At 37.5% G+C, this 18,407-nt stretch overlaps 2 protein-coding genes across 8 annotated transcripts; one reads left to right on the top strand and one right to left on the bottom strand.

The window, feature by feature from the left end:
• LOC116261598 (probable E3 ubiquitin ligase SUD1) lies at positions 1-5,013 on the bottom strand. 5 transcript variants are annotated; one of them, XM_031640439.2, is made up of 9 exons: positions 4,855-5,000; positions 3,493-3,596; positions 3,156-3,393; positions 2,928-3,013; positions 2,626-2,772; positions 1,558-1,660; positions 989-1,101; positions 791-911; positions 1-563 (listed from the first exon to the last, which is right to left on the bottom strand). In XM_031640439.2, exons 3-8 carry the CDS (start codon positions 3,334-3,336, stop codon positions 819-821), a joined length of 723 nt encoding a protein of 240 aa, XP_031496299.1. In that variant the 5' UTR covers positions 3,337-3,393; positions 3,493-3,596; positions 4,855-5,000; the 3' UTR covers positions 1-563; positions 791-818. The 5 variants fall into 5 exon arrangements, with proteins under 5 accessions (XP_031496299.1, XP_031496300.1, XP_031496298.1 ...); XM_031640440.2 differs by having other exon boundaries at positions 3,493-3,619; positions 4,855-4,998; XM_031640438.2 differs by having other exon boundaries at positions 3,493-3,609; positions 4,855-4,998.
• Positions 5,014-5,682: 669 nt separating this feature from the next.
• LOC116260831 (mediator of RNA polymerase II transcription subunit 8) lies at positions 5,683-17,006 on the top strand. 3 transcript variants are annotated; one of them, XM_031639345.2, is made up of 12 exons: positions 5,683-5,910; positions 9,753-9,877; positions 11,075-11,199; positions 11,283-11,466; positions 11,632-11,739; positions 11,834-11,904; positions 12,642-12,893; positions 14,071-14,124; positions 14,276-14,485; positions 14,864-14,917; positions 16,073-16,133; positions 16,622-17,006. In XM_031639345.2, exons 1-12 carry the CDS (start codon positions 5,723-5,725, stop codon positions 16,804-16,806), a joined length of 1,617 nt encoding a protein of 538 aa, XP_031495205.1. In that variant the 5' UTR covers positions 5,683-5,722; the 3' UTR covers positions 16,807-17,006. The 3 variants fall into 3 exon arrangements, with proteins under 3 accessions (XP_031495205.1, XP_031495206.1, XP_049935597.1); XM_031639346.2 differs by lacking the exon at positions 14,071-14,124; XM_050079640.1 differs by lacking the exon at positions 5,683-5,910 and having other exon boundaries at positions 11,034-11,199.
• Positions 17,007-18,407: the final 1,401 nt, after the last annotated feature.

Raw genomic sequence — 18,407 nt, 5'->3', positions numbered from 1 at the left:
TATGCCAGAATCTGAATCTGAGTACCATCTGTTATTAGCCTGCCCATGTCAACTCTGTAAACCATGTTTAGCATACGTTACAGAGGTGCGGACTACAGGATCCTTAGGCATAAATTCTGGTGACATCAATTCTGCAACTTTAGCATCACAAAATTGGAAATTGTATGTGAAAAAAAAAAATCAATTTTTTGGTATCAATTTTTCTCGAGCACTGAAGGAACTGGATACAGAGACATGTCTTCGACATCTTCAGAAATGAATATCGCCCGACGGCTGTGTTCATCTACCAGTCCACTAATATTTACCTTTTGCTGGCACAGGTATTTACAGAACAAATTTCTATTGCTAATGTATATCGTAACTATATAAAAGAACGAAAGAAAATTTATAAAACACCCAACCAAGATTTGCAAGGAAAACTGTGCATCTCTTGAAGTCTTCAGGGCCTGCTGCCATCTTGAAAGTAACCAAAAGAACTGGTCCCGGATTGAATTTCTGCATGGGCATAATCATGCTGCTATGGAAAAGCTTCTCCTGTAAACAAGTGTAAACACTCAAGCAACCTTGAGCACGAAAACATATCAGAAACTGATGGCACCTCTGTTTCAAATCTTTGCTTTAGCATGTTTGCTTAAACAAGCACTTCCAGTTAATTTTATGTTTCTGATGACAGATTCATCTAAGTTCAACAAGGTACCGACTTGCAAACTTCTAAATGCACTAACTAATACAAAATTCTTAAATTTGCTCCAGAAATACAATAACAAAGTGGGAGATATTGACAGCGTACCAAAAGTTGGCTGCAAAACGTCTTCCGTTCAGTAAAGGCCTAACGTCCTTAGCTCTGTCACATGTGCAGAGTCAAGTTCAGGAGGATCTTTATTGTCTTCCCGGCTTTCAACCACATATTCCTGATGTTTTAGGATTGGCATCAGAATTCAGTCTCAAAGCAACAACTCATGCATGCTTAAGGCAAGTGACGCCTAACCTTTGTTAGCTCTTGTTTGGCAAGAACATGGTAATGGCGCTCAGTGATCTTATGCCCACATATCATGGCTATGAAAAATCCATAAAGCAACCCAACCATGATGATAGACACAGCTAGACAACACAAATAAAGAAAAAAGTTAGGATACAGAAAAGGATGATTAATAATACTACCATGAAAAATAGCTCCAATATTTCATTGTAACATATGGTGTCTCCAGACTCTACACAACAATTTTGCACAAAACTAAACACGAAATTGGCCACTTTTTTTTTTTTCATATTCTGCATTCCAAAATGTGATGCGAATTTTATCACTTCCTAAACAAGCGTTAATTACATAATATGCAGCCCATTTTTAAGAAAAGTTACCATCTGCTCATGCTATTCAGAAGGATGTCATCTACAATGCCAAATGACTGATAACAACTGGAACTTCACTAACATCCACAAAATGGAAATGCATAGGAGCAGACAAAAAATCACAGGCACTCTCAAGCAGGGGAAGCATGAATTAGAGAGACATGGATAAGGACAAGCAGTATTATGCTGCATTAAATATGAGTTTACCTGCCAGAATATAAAAAGCAACATGGTTCTGTTCATAACCAAACATTTCACGAAGTTCTGCACCATAGAACTTGTAGACCAGCATGCTAAAGAAAGCCACAACCTACGACCATAACATTTCACATTCATATCAGGAAGCCATCAGTATTAAATAAAATACATCCACAAATACAAAACACAAAAGACAAAAAAAAAACAAAAAAAGAATGACAGTTTTTGAAGAAAGCAATCACTATGCGTTTAGTTACATATGCACATGTACACATCCAGGCTTTTCTTAACATATTATTTGATCTTATCCACAAAAATATTAGCTAACAGAATATTGGACACTTTTCAAGCTTGGTAAATAAATTGAACAAAACAGACAATATGGCGAAAATGGTGAAAAGCTTATTATTGCCATCATTTATCATGGTCGACAATCCTCTCATGCTGCCATATGTATAGTTTACCAAAGTCATTTAGATGGTCAGGCTAATATTCATACGGTTATCCCCAATATATAGCCCACAAGGAGCACAAACAGAACAGTAAAAGAGCATGTTAAATAACTTCTGCGTAACAAAATATGCAACCATAAATCTACTCTCCCAGATGGATTGATAGCAAAATATAGCATGACTATCAACAACCAGATGTCTTGAGATTATTCGCTACATCTAAAACAAGACTTATCTTAGGCTCTCAGCAGCCAGATGAAAGTACTCACACAAGCCCGTGATCCTTATGACAGACTATGTCAAACATACATTTGTGGACATCTATTCTTCACATTACTTTGCAGTGTGCACATTCACAGATGAACCTAGAAAACAATGAATTTTAGTTCTTTCAATTTTTGTTTTCCATTCTGCATATTATAATGTTTATTAGATCCTTTATTTACCAGACTGAACTGTTTTTCTGTTACTAGAATTGAAACACCAGTATAACTATTTCAATTTCCTTTTACATGATTACTGAACCAGCAGACAAGGTGCATCCAGATTGTAATCATTGTAAAAAGCGTCAAATGTCACATGCTGAGCCATAATTTGACTTAAACAATGAATATAATAGTCTTACCAATTGAACAATAACAAAAATCAGAACATGGTCTCTGACAACAAGGAAACGAAACTTCAACTTCAACCACCAGCGTTGTGGAGGCACATTTGCACGTAAAGGGAAAGTTGCCTTGCATTCAGTACAATGTGCAAAAGCAAACCCCTCCTGGTGAAAGTAAATAAAATAAAGTACATTGAGTCATTACAACAAGCAAGTAACATCTGTTAGGAGTATTTAATAAGGCTCTACCTATTAGGTGTAAGAGCAGTATTGGTGCAATAGAAATCATTATGTGTTAAAAGTCAGGGAAAGTTGAATACCTTGGTTGACCTCCAATTATCAAGACAAGATCTGTGGACATATTTCTGTGTGCCTCTGCAATGGCAGGGTGCAATGAGGTCTTCGCCTGGAAATAGAAAACATCATTGCTTTATTTGAAATAAAACATGATGGTCAGAGGGCATCGTTTATAGCTTATCTAAGAGAAATGCTCTCTCACATGGTAATGGATCAGAATTAAAGTACAACTATAAATTCTTATCAGGAACCTCCAATATCTAGGCAAATCCGACACTGTCGTTGATCGGAGCAAATCAAATTGCTCTGTTCATCATCATCATCAAAAATTTGTCCCGTGACATGTTCCACGTGGATAACTGTCTCCATCTCCGACGACCGAATTTCACCACAATGTTGGGGCACAGTGGAGCTACACATGGGATCAGGCATGGGCACAGGTGATTCCCTGGTAGAAAGTAACTTTTCTTGATCGTCATTTGATGCCAACTGCATTGAAATGGCGTCTTGATCAATATTCTGCACACCAAGCATTCGCAAAAAAGGTGAATAAAACTGACCACTTAAAATGAAGTCTAAGAAACTCACGAGGGCAAAGAGACTAAGAATGTTCAAGCAGGAAACTTCCAATTAGCACATGTTCTTCTTTCTTGCAACTTCATCAAACAGCAGGCTCTTGCCATGCAGAACGCCTGTATGTTGCACCTAAATAAGTCTAAAACAATTTAAAGAACTCTTCAAATCCTACTGAGCTTTGCGGAGAGAAGATGAGATAGTGGCCAGAGAAATGTGAAGACTGAAGAAATGCATGTATACGATTTTAAGGGTTTGTAAGCCAGCTCAGGCAACAAAGATCAAGTTGAATAAATCTGAAACTATCTCCTGAATTGGATCCGTGGGACTTCTTCTTGGTCATATTAGAAGAGTAGACCAATCAGTCACGTCGTAAAACAGTCAAGTCCCATAAAGGTGACCTTATAAAGCTGCAGCCAAGTTTGATTGGAACTTCATCATATTCAACTTCACAGTTAACACAGTATTTCACGACAGAGAAGGAGACAAACAGCAATTCACAGTGCATTACAAGGCAGGTAAAATACATATCTGTGATGTAGTAACTACGAAATTTTATACATATGACCATCTTTCCATTGAAGTGCAACGAAAAGCACGACTGTGAATCGTCTGTTATTTTGTTACAGTGTTCGAACTTCAAACACCATTCACATGAATAATAATGTCATGCATAAGTGCAAGTTCTACTGATTACATCAAGCAGCTGCAGCTAGCACCTTCGGTTGAATTCGAATCCAATAATTCTACAGATCATTACTCGCGAACCTGGCTCCACATATGAACTCTCTTGAAGTTGGAAATGGGATCTCCGATAGGCGCTACCCATCTCAATTGAGTTCGTCCACGTTCCAACTAATTCAACAATGATCCAAATGGCATCAGTTTTGCTCATAGTAGCCAGCCATACAAGTGAAGTCCATAAGCCAGTAAATTTTCACATGCGTTCAATTACATACTACCATTCGTCAATGTTCATTTAGAAACTCTACAACACCAAGGGAAATACTGATTTTCTCGATCATAGGAGAGGGGGGGGGGGGGGGTGTTGCACCAATACCAAACGAAAAAAAGCTCCAAATCTGAATTTTCTGTCAATCGGAACCATAAAAAATAGCGAATTTCCAGAACTTCCTAAACCAGCTCGTTATTCTATCCTGGCCCACACAAAACACCAGCAGGGAAAAGGTAGAAGGAATAAATAAAACACGTTCTCAGAAAATCGAGGTCGCGTTCTGTAATTTCCCGTGAAAATCGAGGTCGGCGCGATCGATGAGCATGACATCCGAAAACGGGAATCTAACCACAGCTCAGGAGGAAACTAATGAAAATTTATGGACCGAATTCACGCGCAATGCAAAGTTCAATGAAATTCACCTGGTTTTCATGAATCCGCGAGCTGACCTCGCGGAATCCCACTCATAATAGTCTGAATCTCGGTGAATCTGGAACCCTTCAAGATCAGGATCTTTCGGGATCTCCGGCGGAGGGATTATCGGCTGCATCCGCAAGGCGACGATGCTCGCGTCCGAGCAGATATACGGAGGGGTTGGCGCACGTACACCTCGCAGTCGCACGCTGCTGGGACGGTAACGTGGCGCGAACCCACGTGTGAGCACCCGGAAGTGGGAACGAGATCCATGACCCGAACACGCTGTACATCTAATTTTAACGAACATATAAAAAATACAACTAAAGGAAAAACTAATGTTAATATCAAAAGAAAAAGAACGATGGCCATTTATTTTTTAGCTTAATTATTTTCTTGTAATTTTTCTTACAAATCAAAGAAAACCACAACAAATTCTTGTTCTTTAGACTTGGTATTCTGAGTCCATTTTGAAATTAATTTATCGTAATTGGCAATAAAGCTATTTCAATTTTCTTTGCTAAATGTCAAAATTTAAAATTTGTACTTTTATACGACATTTATTTCCACAAAAAGTTGGAAGTTATGAAAAAAAAAAACTTACGAGATACATTTTATAATAAATAAACAAATAATTTTTTTTTATAACAAGTATTACTGCCGCCTACGTCCTCTCTGATCACATTTTAATCGATAAAATACAAAAATTATTTATTTTTCTTGTGTTTGCTCAAATCTATCGTCTGGACGACCTGTAGCAATGGGGACATCCAACTCGAGTCCGTATCCGGTCCATCCAAGTGCCGGGTCCCTATAATTGGGGCTCTCTCGCGTTCTCTCTCTCTCTCTCTCCCGCGGTTCAGGCAGAGAGGGACAATGGCGACGACGGAAGGAGTGGGAACGCAGGAGCCGGCGCAGCCGAAGCCGGAGAAGCTGAACCAGGCGCTGCAGCAGCAGCTCAATCTGGACTCTCTCCGTACCCGAGCACTCGGACTCTTCAAAACCGTCTCCCGCGTCCTCGAGGACTTCGACGCCATGGCCCGAGCCAATGCCTCCCCTAAATGGTACCTTATCCACCTCTTCGTTTCATCTCAGTCCGATTCTGTAGTTCTAGATTCTGAATGCATTTCTGTTGGTTAAACCACAATTTTGGGAGTTTACTGGTTTAGATACAGTGGTAGAAGGTCACCAATTTTGATAATTCCCATTAGTTTTATTAAAGCCTATGTTTGGGCTGAATGTCTCGAGAGATCGTGCACCCTCTTAATAGATTTCATTTCTTTAGTGGGCAAAAGGGCTCGACTTTTTGGGTGATTGCAGAAACAGTTTGGTGATGGAGTTGGAGAGATATCTGTATCGTCCGAAGCATAATTGTGACGATAGGACTTGACATAAAGGATTGTTCAATTGGGATTCAGTATATGGCTTTTGAAAAGTTCAACCTGACGAGATGTTTTAAGCAAAACTACTATAGTCACAAACGGTGTCTGCTAGATATTGTTTAGTCCGTTCATTGAAGGTAGAGTTGACAGTTATAGGTCGCAGCCTGATTGGGTCACAATACATGGACATAGGAGAATTTACAGGCAGCTCTATTTTCATTATAAGAGTTTGTGTCCAGGCAATCTCGCTGGCTGTAGTTGCCATGTCACGATACTCAACCTTGGCACTAAATTTAAAAATAATTTCCTTGTTTTTTACTTTTCTAGGAAACCATATTTCCTCCAATGAATATACAATAACCTACAGTAGATCTTTTATCATAATTGCTTTCCCAGTCCGTATTAGTGAGTCATTGACTTCTATTGTGACCATTTCTCTTCAGCTATAGTTCTTGCCCTGGAGTTCGCTTCTATAGTAATATCTTGGTAATCTTCCAATAACAGTCTTGGGAAGCACATTGTTGATTGACAAAACTTGGAACATATGTTATATTGGGTCTAGTAATAGTAAGGTAAATGAGTTTGCTGACTAACCTCTGGTATCCCTCCTTATGAATAGTAAGTTCTTCATGAGAAATTGCAAGTTTCTACACTGATGCATGGGAGTGTCAACTAACTTGCACCCTAATCTGCCGGCACCTTTGACTCAAAGGCTTTGAGGTCCAAAATATACTTGCGTTGAGAAAATAACAGTCTTTTTCTAGGGTGAGAAACTTCAATTTCTGGAAAGTCGCACAATTTGCTCATATCCTTTACATCAAAAGTATTATGAGGAAGAGCTTTAGTGCTCAAGAATCCAAGATGCTCTTGTCGTATGAGCTTATCAATATAATATCATCTGCATAAATGAAGATAATTGTCAGATATGTTACTTTCTTTCTTAATAAATGATGATTTATCAACATTGCTTGTTGTTTTATAAAATTACTTAGATGAAAATACGAGGTCTTGCAAATTATTTTATGCCATAAATAGTTTTATATAATTTGCACATCAGATTGATGCATCCTCTAGGATGCCTTGGACAGAGTTTCAAACTTGCATATAAACTTAGTCTTTCAAATTTCCCTATAGAAAGGCATCGTAACATCTTGATATAAAAGCCAAGCATAATTGCAAGCACCGGAAAGAATAATCCTGACGGTCTTATCTTAGCAACAATAGCAAAAGTTTCATCATTATTCAGACCCTGAGTTTGTGTATACCCTTTTGTAACCAAACTTGCCTTATCATTTGACGGTGCTGTCATTTTATGGTTTATCGTAGTCATTTTATGGTTTATCTTAGCCGACTCATCTCTTAAGCTAGCGGAAGCGTTCATCATTATTCGGGACTGTGGACTAGACGAGGAGTGCAAAGCACTCAGCACACCATCACCCAGGTTTATCCCATTGTTGGCCATCGGCAAGCCGTGGCCATGAGGCCCTATCAGAACTTGGCCATTCCTCCAAGTGCCTATCTACTATCAACGAAATCTGGGTGGGGGTAGACTTCTCTTGGGAGGAAGTCCCCAGCCGAAGCCAGTTGACGACTAGATGTCATTAAGCAACGCGGCCGACCATCGCCCTACTCGACGACGAGTATTCACTTACTCGCACGGACTATGAGCGACCTTCTTTCCAGGAATTAGAGAAAAAAACAACCGAAGATTTATTTTTATGTACTTTCTAGGAGTAGGAAAAAAATCTCAAGATTTATTTTATGGAGAGCTTGAAATTCTTCATTCATAGCTTGGACCCATGTAAGAATAGGATTTCTCTTGTCTTCTTCATAAGTAGCAAGTTCAGTCCAGATAGAGATATTGCTAAGATAAGTCCTATAGGTTTTAGTAACATACCTGTATCCAAGTTAACTTTCTGCTGGATAGGCAACAATAGAAAAAGGTACATAATCATTCAGTCACACCAGAGGCTTGGAATGCTTAGATCTCCCCAGGATGGATTGACATTCTGCAATCCTATTAGGCATAATCTTTTGGGTGTTATCTTCCTAGGGTTCAATAAGTTCACAGTCTCCCTTAGACTGACAGATTTGTCATAGATATCAAGGCTTGGTAACACCAACTCCCCCTGAGTCGTAACTTCGTTCATATTTGAGAAAAATAAGGAGTGTTTTTATCAAAAACACATCTATATAAAGTCATTTCTCTTTGTTGTTATAGCATCTATATCCCTTTTGAAAAACAAAACTCCCTTAAGAACACACTTGGAATACAATATTGAAGATATCCACACTGCACACAGCATTGCCCTAGGTGTGGAAAATGTTGGTAGAGCAGAAAGTGGACAGAAGTCATAGAATCACAACTGTATCAAGCGGCATGCAGCAGAGAACTTGCTGTTTTGTGAAAGCAGTGCAGCACCTCTACAGAGATTGATAAAGACTCCGATACGACATAGAAATTTAATGCAATCACAAATAAAGCCAATTTTTTATGTGGTTTAGTCATGAAGACCTACATCCACGGCACCCACACACGTCTCAATTCCTCATTCTTTATTATCTAAAACAAACTGATTACACCATGGCTTATAGCCAGCAGAGGTAACAAAAGTAACGAAAGACTTAGCCAATATTGGCAACAATCAACTCTAACCTTTGTTTCCGAAAAGAAAAGATAGCGCTAAATTGGTAACACAAGGAATCAAGGAAGTTTTGTCACAAAATGATGCTTGCCTTCAACTTCTATGCTAGTTATAAGGCACTAAAAAACTAGTTCTTGTGCCACTATAGTGGACCAAGTATTTGAAACAATTAATATAAGCTGAAAGATTTTGAAGGCCGTTACCTAGGGTTTATGCTATGTAGTGAAAAGTGTGAGGTCTGCCTAGTCAGTGGACCTCCAAAAAAGCATTGAGGCGGCAATTGAGCAGGGGAATAGGCAAGCCAAAAACAGTCAAAGCAATAAAGAAAGAGGAGAAAGAAGAAGAAGAAGAAAACTTTTTCTGAGACCCTCTCCTGAACTGGGCCACTAGGTATTATAAGATGCAGGACCTTGGCATGCCTAGGGGCCACATAGGTGTGGTTTTTTAGTACAAAGGGTTTATGCCACCTAGCCACTTAAATTTATCACAAAATATTTGGTGGGTTACTGAAACGTATTTATTTGCTAAAACATATAGGTAAATTGAAGGCCCTAACGGTCATCCTTGCTTGGTGCAATTTGCACAAGGTTACTAAAAACTTGGCGTTGCTCGATACTTCTATGATAGTTGGTGTGCTATCTATTTCCTCTAACAACAATTCAATTATTTCTTTGCAAGGCCATGTTATGCTTCCGACTTCTTGTCCTTAATGTGAATGCATGTTCTGATTTTTAAGACTCGTTTTTTGTTTGCATGAAGATGAGGCATTTTAGTTGGAATAGGGTGAAAATGGATACTCTATTTTGAGAGTTCTTTACTTTTGCATTTGATGTTTAAAGAGGATCGATATGTTACTCACCAATAATTCAAATATGTCAGGCAAGATGTTCTGGGGCAGTTTTCAATGGTTAATCTTGAACTGTTCAATATTGTGGAGGACATAAAAAAGGTCTCCAAGGCATTTGTAGTACATCCAAAATTCGTAAATGCAGAGAACTCAACAAGTATGTCCTCATCTCTTTGTGCAACTGTCCATGGTATCAAAGGTTGAAGTCTTGAATAGAGTAGGCTGGTGATTACTTGATATATGGTTAGCTACATAAATCAATTTTTTTACTATATGTTTATTCTTTGTCCATGGTTATCTTTCTTTTCTTGGTGGAGTTGGTATTAGCTTCTCCAGGCGTCAACATTATATAAATGATCCAATTATTTGAATGCCTTTTCTTCTCCTTTCAGTTCACAAAAAGATATATCACACGATTATCAATTTTATTATTGCTTATATTGTTGACTCTGATGGTAATACCTAACTTTTTGTGATTAGTATTGATACATTCATTTCTTATGTAAAATAGTTGTGTTTTATTCATTATGTGTCACTCATATGGATCTGGTTAGTCATGGTTATTTTAGTGTCATCCTTTTCCCGTCTTCTTCTAATGCTGGAAAGTGAGTTTTCATCCTGCTCAATTAAGTCTTTTGAGGCAATATATGTGTTGTTCTTGTTGGTTCTAGTTATTTCACAAGATTCTGCAATGTGCAACAGTTATAGTCCTGCTAGAGAAGGGTGCTTAAGAATCAATTGGTACCGGTGACATGATGTTGAAGATTGGTATTGCAAATTTCTCTTTTGCCTGATGAAAACCTTTTCTAAAACCTGTGCCATGTGATATCATGCATAAGTCTTACACTTGTACAAATTTTGGCACATTTTTTAGGTTGTTCAACTGGAGAAATGGCTATGTGAACATATCCACTTTTCACTTCCTGTAACTTTTAATGTGCTAGTTTCTTCTCTCCGAATAACTTTTTTCTTCTAAAAGGAGAAAACGAGAAGATCAGGTAACAGAATGTAATTTCATTAGTTCAATGAAATGATATAACACACGGCAGAAAGCTTCAATTGTTATGAGGAAAAATTGCATGCCTCTTGCTAACAAATTCTCTGGACAAGTTTTACAGGATACTATTGTTCCAAAAAGGAAATTTTTTTTCCAGAACATGCATGATATTGTTTGGGAACCGTATTTGCTTAATTTTATTTAGGAGCATGATTTTTTACTATACATTTTTAGGTTAGCCCATAGGAACTTCAAAACATTCATGCAGATGGTATTTATCTTTCTATCTGCTGGTGTTTGTTCTTCCTGCTTGTAGCTTCTAAATGGGACTGCATCTAAAAGTACTTGTGGTTACAGTACTACCGGTCATGCTGTCATCTAAGCTTCTTCCAGAAATGGAAGCAGAGGATACCTCTAAGAAGGAACAGCTATTACTTGGGATGCAGAACCTCCCAATACCAACACAGATTGAAAAGATAAAGGTGCATGAGGTTTACTCAAGCCCCAATTAATATGTAATTTTTTCTTTTGGTTCAAACGTAAAGCTTTTGTGAAATATGTGCAGAACAGAATTGACATGATTGGAGCAGCTTGTGATAGTGCTGAAAAGGTTATCGCAGATATTCGTAAAGCTTATGGCTTGGGTTCTCGTCAAGGGCCAACCGTGCTTCCCACCTTAGACAAGGTCCAGACTGCAAAGATTCAAGAACAGGAGAACATTCTCCGAGCTTCGGTGAATGTTGGTGAAGGTACTGTCCTTCCTGTATCTGCAAAGTAAATCTTGATGTATATTTGTTTACTGGAATTTTCCTCTCTGCCTGCATTACTTTTTTATCCTTGATCACTATCTCTAGAATTGACTATGGCACTTGTGTAAGTATATATACTTATATCATAATTGAATGGAATTTCAGGATTAAGAATATCTGGGGACCAAAGATATCTTCCTTCTGTGCTGCCAGCACATCTCGCAGATGTTATAGCTAGTGGTGATGGTGGCCAAAATTTAACAGATGCTTCTGGTAAGTGAACATATGAAAACTGTTACCGAGCTTTGTATATTTGGTCTGTTTTTGCTATTGTCCTAGTGATGGTACATTTTCCCCTCTCTTTTAGGTGTTTATCCAAAGAGTGCTACTCCCAGTTTGCCTCCAAGCAACCTTAACAGCCAGGGTCCTGTTATGCAGGTTCGGAGACTGAAATACCATAAACTCTTGAAAGCTGTAACTTCTGTTTTTCCTATATATTGGTCCCAAAAGTCGTCCTTCATCTTTTTGCTACTGTTTAACTGTACCATGTTTTCAATTTTTTTCTTCTCTTTATAAAACATTGATTAAAAATGTTATTTGGTAAAAACAGTGCATTTAATAATACAAGCTTATGTCAAGTGTACAAGAGATGTGCCTTCGTCTCCTGCTTGACTGACTGTCCAACTGAGCACTGAGCTGCTAGATATGTCATTATCAATAACTACTTTAATATTATGTCTTTTATATTTTAAAAATTTCTGAATGTATGGATTATTGATGTAGTGAAAAAAAAATCTCAGGATGCAAATGATCCATGAACAACTATCTAGACTGTACAAAGTGTTCTGTATGCAGCTACATATTTCTGAAGATTTCTCTCTCATATTCAGGTCTTGGTAGCTGGATGTGAATCATGTTAATTTCTTACTTCAAGCATGAGTTTGATAGTTGATACCTCAGATGTGGAGCTTCCCACCTTTTCCTGAATGGCTAATCATTTTTCTTTACTATATATATATATATATATATATATATATATATATATATATATATATATATATATATATATATATATATATAGTTTCATCTTTTTCATCTGTGGAATAAAGTTGCTGGAGTTTTTTTAGTTCTACCACCTGTTACTTGCATTCAACTGGCTTTCTTTGTCCTGCAAGGCGTCAGGAGCCCAAATTGTTGGAAGGTCTGTTCCTTCTCCATCTGGAGCTTCTTCCTTTGACAATACAACCACATCTCCATTATCTTATGCCAACTCACCAAGACAAGCAACAAGCCTGATGAATGCACCATCACCCCAGCAGCAGGCACAACAGCAGCAAAGGCAGAAGCTTGGGCAGTTGCCACCACATCAGCAACAGTTGCTTTCTCAACAACAGTTCAGGCAGTCATCCACACCAGGATTAGTGCAGGTATATATTTTTTGTGTCAATATTTTTTCACCAGACATATGATGACTTCGTTTTGATAATGCCCTCTATACACCACTTGGTCCTACTTTATGTGTCTTTCATCAGAAACTATGCATGTGTTTGTGTGTGTGATGTAGCATTTTTAAAGGTAGTTATTTATTCCTTTGTTTGAGTATATGACTTGTATATGTGTGCTTTCATGTGTTCTGGACCTGGCCCATTTCATTATATTAAAATTGTCTTATATGCTTTATACATGCATACCGACATGCATATGCCACATGTCCTGTTAAATCTTGTTGAGTCTTGTGTTACTATAAGTGCAATCACTTAGTAATCAGTTTCTTTATTCTCCCTTCTCTAAATGTGATCTTTCTGTTCTATTCAAAATGCCAGCTAGTCAGTTGAGCCGGTTGTCAACCAACCTATGTTGCAAACAAGTGACTAGTTGGCCAGACTAATCAGCCTATTAGTTGACTTCTTTTTCGCTCCCTTCTTTCATAACCCGAGTTCTTAGAAGTAAGAGATAAGAGGGACCTATAGAAAATGTGGTTAGAAATCCATAATAAAGTCCGACCATAACGACCGAATTCAATATATTCATCCATAATAATAATAGATTACCGCAGTCGATTATATTTACATATGCATAGAGATATATTATTTATTCTAGTCAATCAACTTGGATCTTCTCGGATTGGCTAGTTCCAGCTAGTCCTTTTGGGTCTTGACCAACTTGTGTCTGAATTCTGTTTTTGACTACTTAGCCTCTCTCTGATTCTTCTTACTTGAACCAGTGAGTTCAGTGGAGCCTTTGGTTTGATGTTCTATATAGGTGACATTATCAGGAATGTTTTGGGAATTGGGACTGCTTTCTCATTTATCATATGTTCTCTTAAGTTTAATTATTTTTCAGTCTTTGTTTTATTTTTTTCATTTCAATAACTTCATAAGTTTTATTTAAATTTCTAAAAGAAATTTGTACTCAAACTGTGTCCCTTATTTTTTTATTTTCCATTTTTAAAATTTTTAGTAGGTGCTGAGGTTTCCCTGGTATTCATCATGTTCCCACTTCGCCATTTATCATGACATTTCAACTTGTTGAGTTATTGTGATTGAGACAGTGTCTATAAATGTAGTCTTGTGAAATCATCTTACGTTTTATTTTCTTTGTCAGAACACAATGCCTCAGCTACATGACCTACATGGGCTACAACCGAAGTTCCAAGCAGTATTAATTTCTTTCTTGTGATCTTACCATTTTGTTTCTCTTTCAAATTTATGAATATTGTTTGGTTGAAATATCTGGGATTCTCTATAGATAATTGTATCAATTATCCTTGATTGTTTTTGAAGTTGCAATATGCTCATTCTTGAATAAGGTACATGGCCAACATCAACCACAATATTCACAGTCTCTAGCACACCAGCAATTCCAGAGCAGGCCGTTGCAACCTGGACACATCCAACAAAATATTACACAGGGACAAATTAACCAAGGAAATCAACTGAGAAGCCATATGGGCCAGTTTCCAGGAACTACAAATAATGCACTGTTCAATGCTGTTCAGACATCGCAGAGCTCTCAAATGGTCACTTTTCTTTCTTCATCAAATCAGTGATTGCACTTAAACTTCCTTGCTTACTGGCTTTTACCATATTTAGTCATTTTTGGTAACTTATTCAAAGGAGAAAACTATTAACTTTCAGTATCATATTCTACCAAAATTTTTTCTTTTTGAACTAAGATGCCTTGTTATTGCTGAAAGTTGAGTATAATCAGTTTTGCTGCGATGAAATATCACCTATAAGGTGCGACTTAATACTTTTCTTCATCTAAGAGGGAGCGTTTACTTTTCTCCCGTGAGAAGGATTTGCTCCTCAATAAGTTCCACTGTCTTGAGAGGAAGCCATTGTTACTTTGTCTATTTGGTTACAGCATGTTCTTATGTTTGTTTGTTCTATGTCAGCTCTCCAACATGTCAGCTGCTATTCCATCACAGACATTGCTTCCAAGAATGCAGGTAAGCATTTTGATGATGGAAGTCAAAGCTGAAATTTTGAGTGGATGTCAACAAATTGTTTTCACACTGGATTAGTGAAGTTCAATGAAGGTAAATTTTGAGAAAGAAAAAAAGTAGTAGTCCTGAAAATAACTTCAAGGAAAAGCCTGAGAGTTATTGAGACCACCCTATACAGTGGTGATGTCGTGAATAAACTTTAAAGAATTGCATAAACTGTCATGAAAGGAAAAAAAATGAAACGGAGCTAGTACAAATGTATAGGCAGTGGATTTACATAGTGTAGAAGTGATACTAAAACTGTACAAGTGGTATACGCCAATGTTATCCGTATCGTACGATATGCATGTGTATCGTACGATACGTATCGTATAGGTCGAAGAAACCTATACAATATGTGTTCGATATGCGTGCGTATCGCCCGTATCGTGCGATACGGGGGCCGTATCGCACAATACAGAAGTAAAATTAAAAAGGGGCCCGACGACCCCTTTTTTGCGTGTTCTTTTAAAACCTATGCTCCTCTCTCTCTTTTCTTGTTTCTAAACACTACATATAGTCTAAACACTATATGTTTTGATTTTTGAACTTATGAATTGTGATGTAATCTAATTCTCTTCGGCTGGTTATTATGTTATTTTGAATGTTTGATTTCTTATTTTGGAATGTGTTGTTCATACTTCATACTTCATATACATGAATGTTCCTTTAAATACATTTTTCATGATTTTATTGATTTTTGCTTTTTTTTGGATTTTTTTGGATTTTTTTCTATTTTTTATGAATTCTTAATATTTTTTAAGAATTAAAAATTAATTTTACGATACGTTACGATACGACGTATAGGTCGGCCCGACCGATACGCGATATGCTACGCATTTGATAACATTGTTATACGCAACTGAAAGGTATTTTTTGTATACGAGTAGGCTCTACAAAGAATATTTGCAGGTGGTGACCTAATTTGCAAGTTATAACTTACCTGAATAGAGATTCAAGAATATTTGCAGGTGGTGACACCTGTGCTTGCATGCAGCACATGTGCCTTCCTTTATTTGAAATGCTTGTGTCTTTGGAATTGATTTCAGGTTTTCAAGTTTCACAAGAAATTGACATTTGAATATGCTTCTCTAATTTCCTTGTCTCTGCTGTTTTTAGTTTGGTCCTACTGGTGGACATACACAGCGACCTCATGCTTCTCAGATTCTAAGTGACCAAAGTATGTATATCTTTCCAGTTGGTGATTTTGTCTCATCCATTTCTTTTTAAACTTCATTTATTTGTTTCCCTTTTCTTTTCTCCTTTAGCAGGGAGTTGAGTTCGTTTATGTTGGCAATGATGCTATTTGGTTAGAATTGTTACCCTGGTTGTGCAAGTTTTTGGAGATGCAACATAAATGTTAGCAGTGTAAGATGTTACTAAGGATGTCAAAGTAAATCCTCGAGAGACACAATGTGCAAAACTTGGTTGAGGGCCTAAGTCGTTCACATACAGTTGTACCCAGAAATTTGACCGTTGCCAATTATTAAGCTTGATGAGCGCCTAAATCATTTACTTACAATCCAGTAGATCATCTGATAACTGAACCAATTCAAGCTGTATATATATATATATATACATATTATGTATGTTTTACCAATTTTAGGAAATATATTATTCTCTCGTCTTTCTTTAGCACTGAAGGATCTTTAATTCATTTTGTTGCAGTGTTTAACATGGGAGGAGCAAGCTCCACGAGCATGATGCAGATGCAACAGCAACAACATGGTGTGCAACCTGGATTTGGTGGATTACCTGCCAATGCACAGAATCTACAGTCAGGCTTAGTAGCTCTTCAAAACGCATCTCAAAATCCCAACTTCCCTCAGCAACGACAACCATCACAGCAGTGAGGCCTCGCTTGAAACCAGATTCTATTATGTTGTGCAGTTCATTTTTCAAGTGTAATTGTATGATAAAGTTTTTGACCATTTGTTTATATGACTAAAAGCTTTTCTTCATTTTCTGTGAGCTCTCTGTAGTTCCAAACAGATTCTGTACTGCTATGCAGTTGCAAGTTTAAAATATAATGACATAATGTTGTTCACAATCATACATGCTTCAATGCTGTTGTTCATATACCAAGAACCTTTGTATTGTGAACCATGTTGCCGTGGTTTCTCTGTTTTTTTCCCGCCCCTTCCTCTCTGGCCTATTCTGGATCTAGTCTAACAGGTTGGCTTGACTGGCTTTGCTGAGAGATTTTGCACGCTATCCTGTAAGTGTGCCAGCGAGAAGACGTTGATGATATTGTGAATGCCAGGCGCAGATTCAGCATAAAGAATGTCTAGCTTCTGGTAGATGTCGAATTTGCTAAAGATTTAAGACTGGTCTGTAATGGTTGCTCATGGAGTTAACTTACGAGATCATTCCTGTCGTGGACATCAGATTTCGTTCGTCAGCATCCACAGCTAACTTGGCCAAGGTTTGAGAATCTGTGTAGTTCTCCACTTGTTTGATTTAAAGTCCTCGCTTTTGGCTGCTGCCCGTCTCATCGCTTTTTTGTTGGAGGCAATAGAAACTCAGTTGGACTTGTAAAAAGCAGGTTCTCGCACTGGACCATAATCTTGCTGCCATCTTATTGCTCTGCTTGGTTCGTAAAAACATGGTTTGGTTCCAAAAAGCAGGCCCTTACACTGAACCAGTCAACATTTTTAGCTGCCTAACTCGTTTCTGTTGGGGTTTTGGTAGGATTTATGGAAAATCTTTTTGTTGTTATTCATGTTGTACCATGAGAGTTAAAGTGACCGAGACCTAAAAATAAGATCAGCATGAGCCGAGTCCGAGCTACTTCATGAAGACCTCGCTGTTACCTAAGCCAAAGCTGGAGATTTTTTTTTTTTTTTTACTGCCCAACTCATTGCTCTGCTTGGTTCGACTCCTACAACCAGGCCCTCACATTATGAATGAATGAATCATGATCATCTTTTCTTTTTCGTTGTGCAACATTTTTCGATTGATAAAAACTGGTTGGACTCGTAAAAAACAGGTCCTCGCACTGAACAATCTTCCTTTTTTCCTGTCCATCTTAATTGCGCTGTTTGGCACGGTTCTCACTGGTAAAAATGTTTGTAGTTCACGTCATGGCCAGAACTAGAAACTTTTTTAGAGGGGTCAAATAATATTTTCAAAATTTGTAAAGAAGTCAGAACAAAATTTATCAAAAATTTTCTATAGTTAGAAATTTAAAAAAAAATACAAGCATGTTCCCAAAATGTGTGGGGGTGTCGAGGGGCGATACAAGAATAAGATTTTATTTGTAACAAGTATCTTTTTTGGCTGGTTAATTGGTCACATGTTGCTGAAATGTATTGGCTTAGTATTATCGTGGCCATGGGAAAAAAAATGAGAACTAATGCACTTTTTAGATCGAATAAATGTCTTATATCAAAATGGGGAACTCAAATCTTTAGTATTATATTATTTATCATCTGTATCTGCTATCTAAAAAGAA

This window comes from Nymphaea colorata, chromosome 9, assembly GCF_008831285.2.
Source record: "Nymphaea colorata isolate Beijing-Zhang1983 chromosome 9, ASM883128v2, whole genome shotgun sequence".
NCBI classification, from domain to species: domain Eukaryota; kingdom Viridiplantae; phylum Streptophyta; class Magnoliopsida; order Nymphaeales; family Nymphaeaceae; genus Nymphaea; species Nymphaea colorata.
This window is presented reverse-complemented; position numbering and strand designations above follow the sequence as displayed.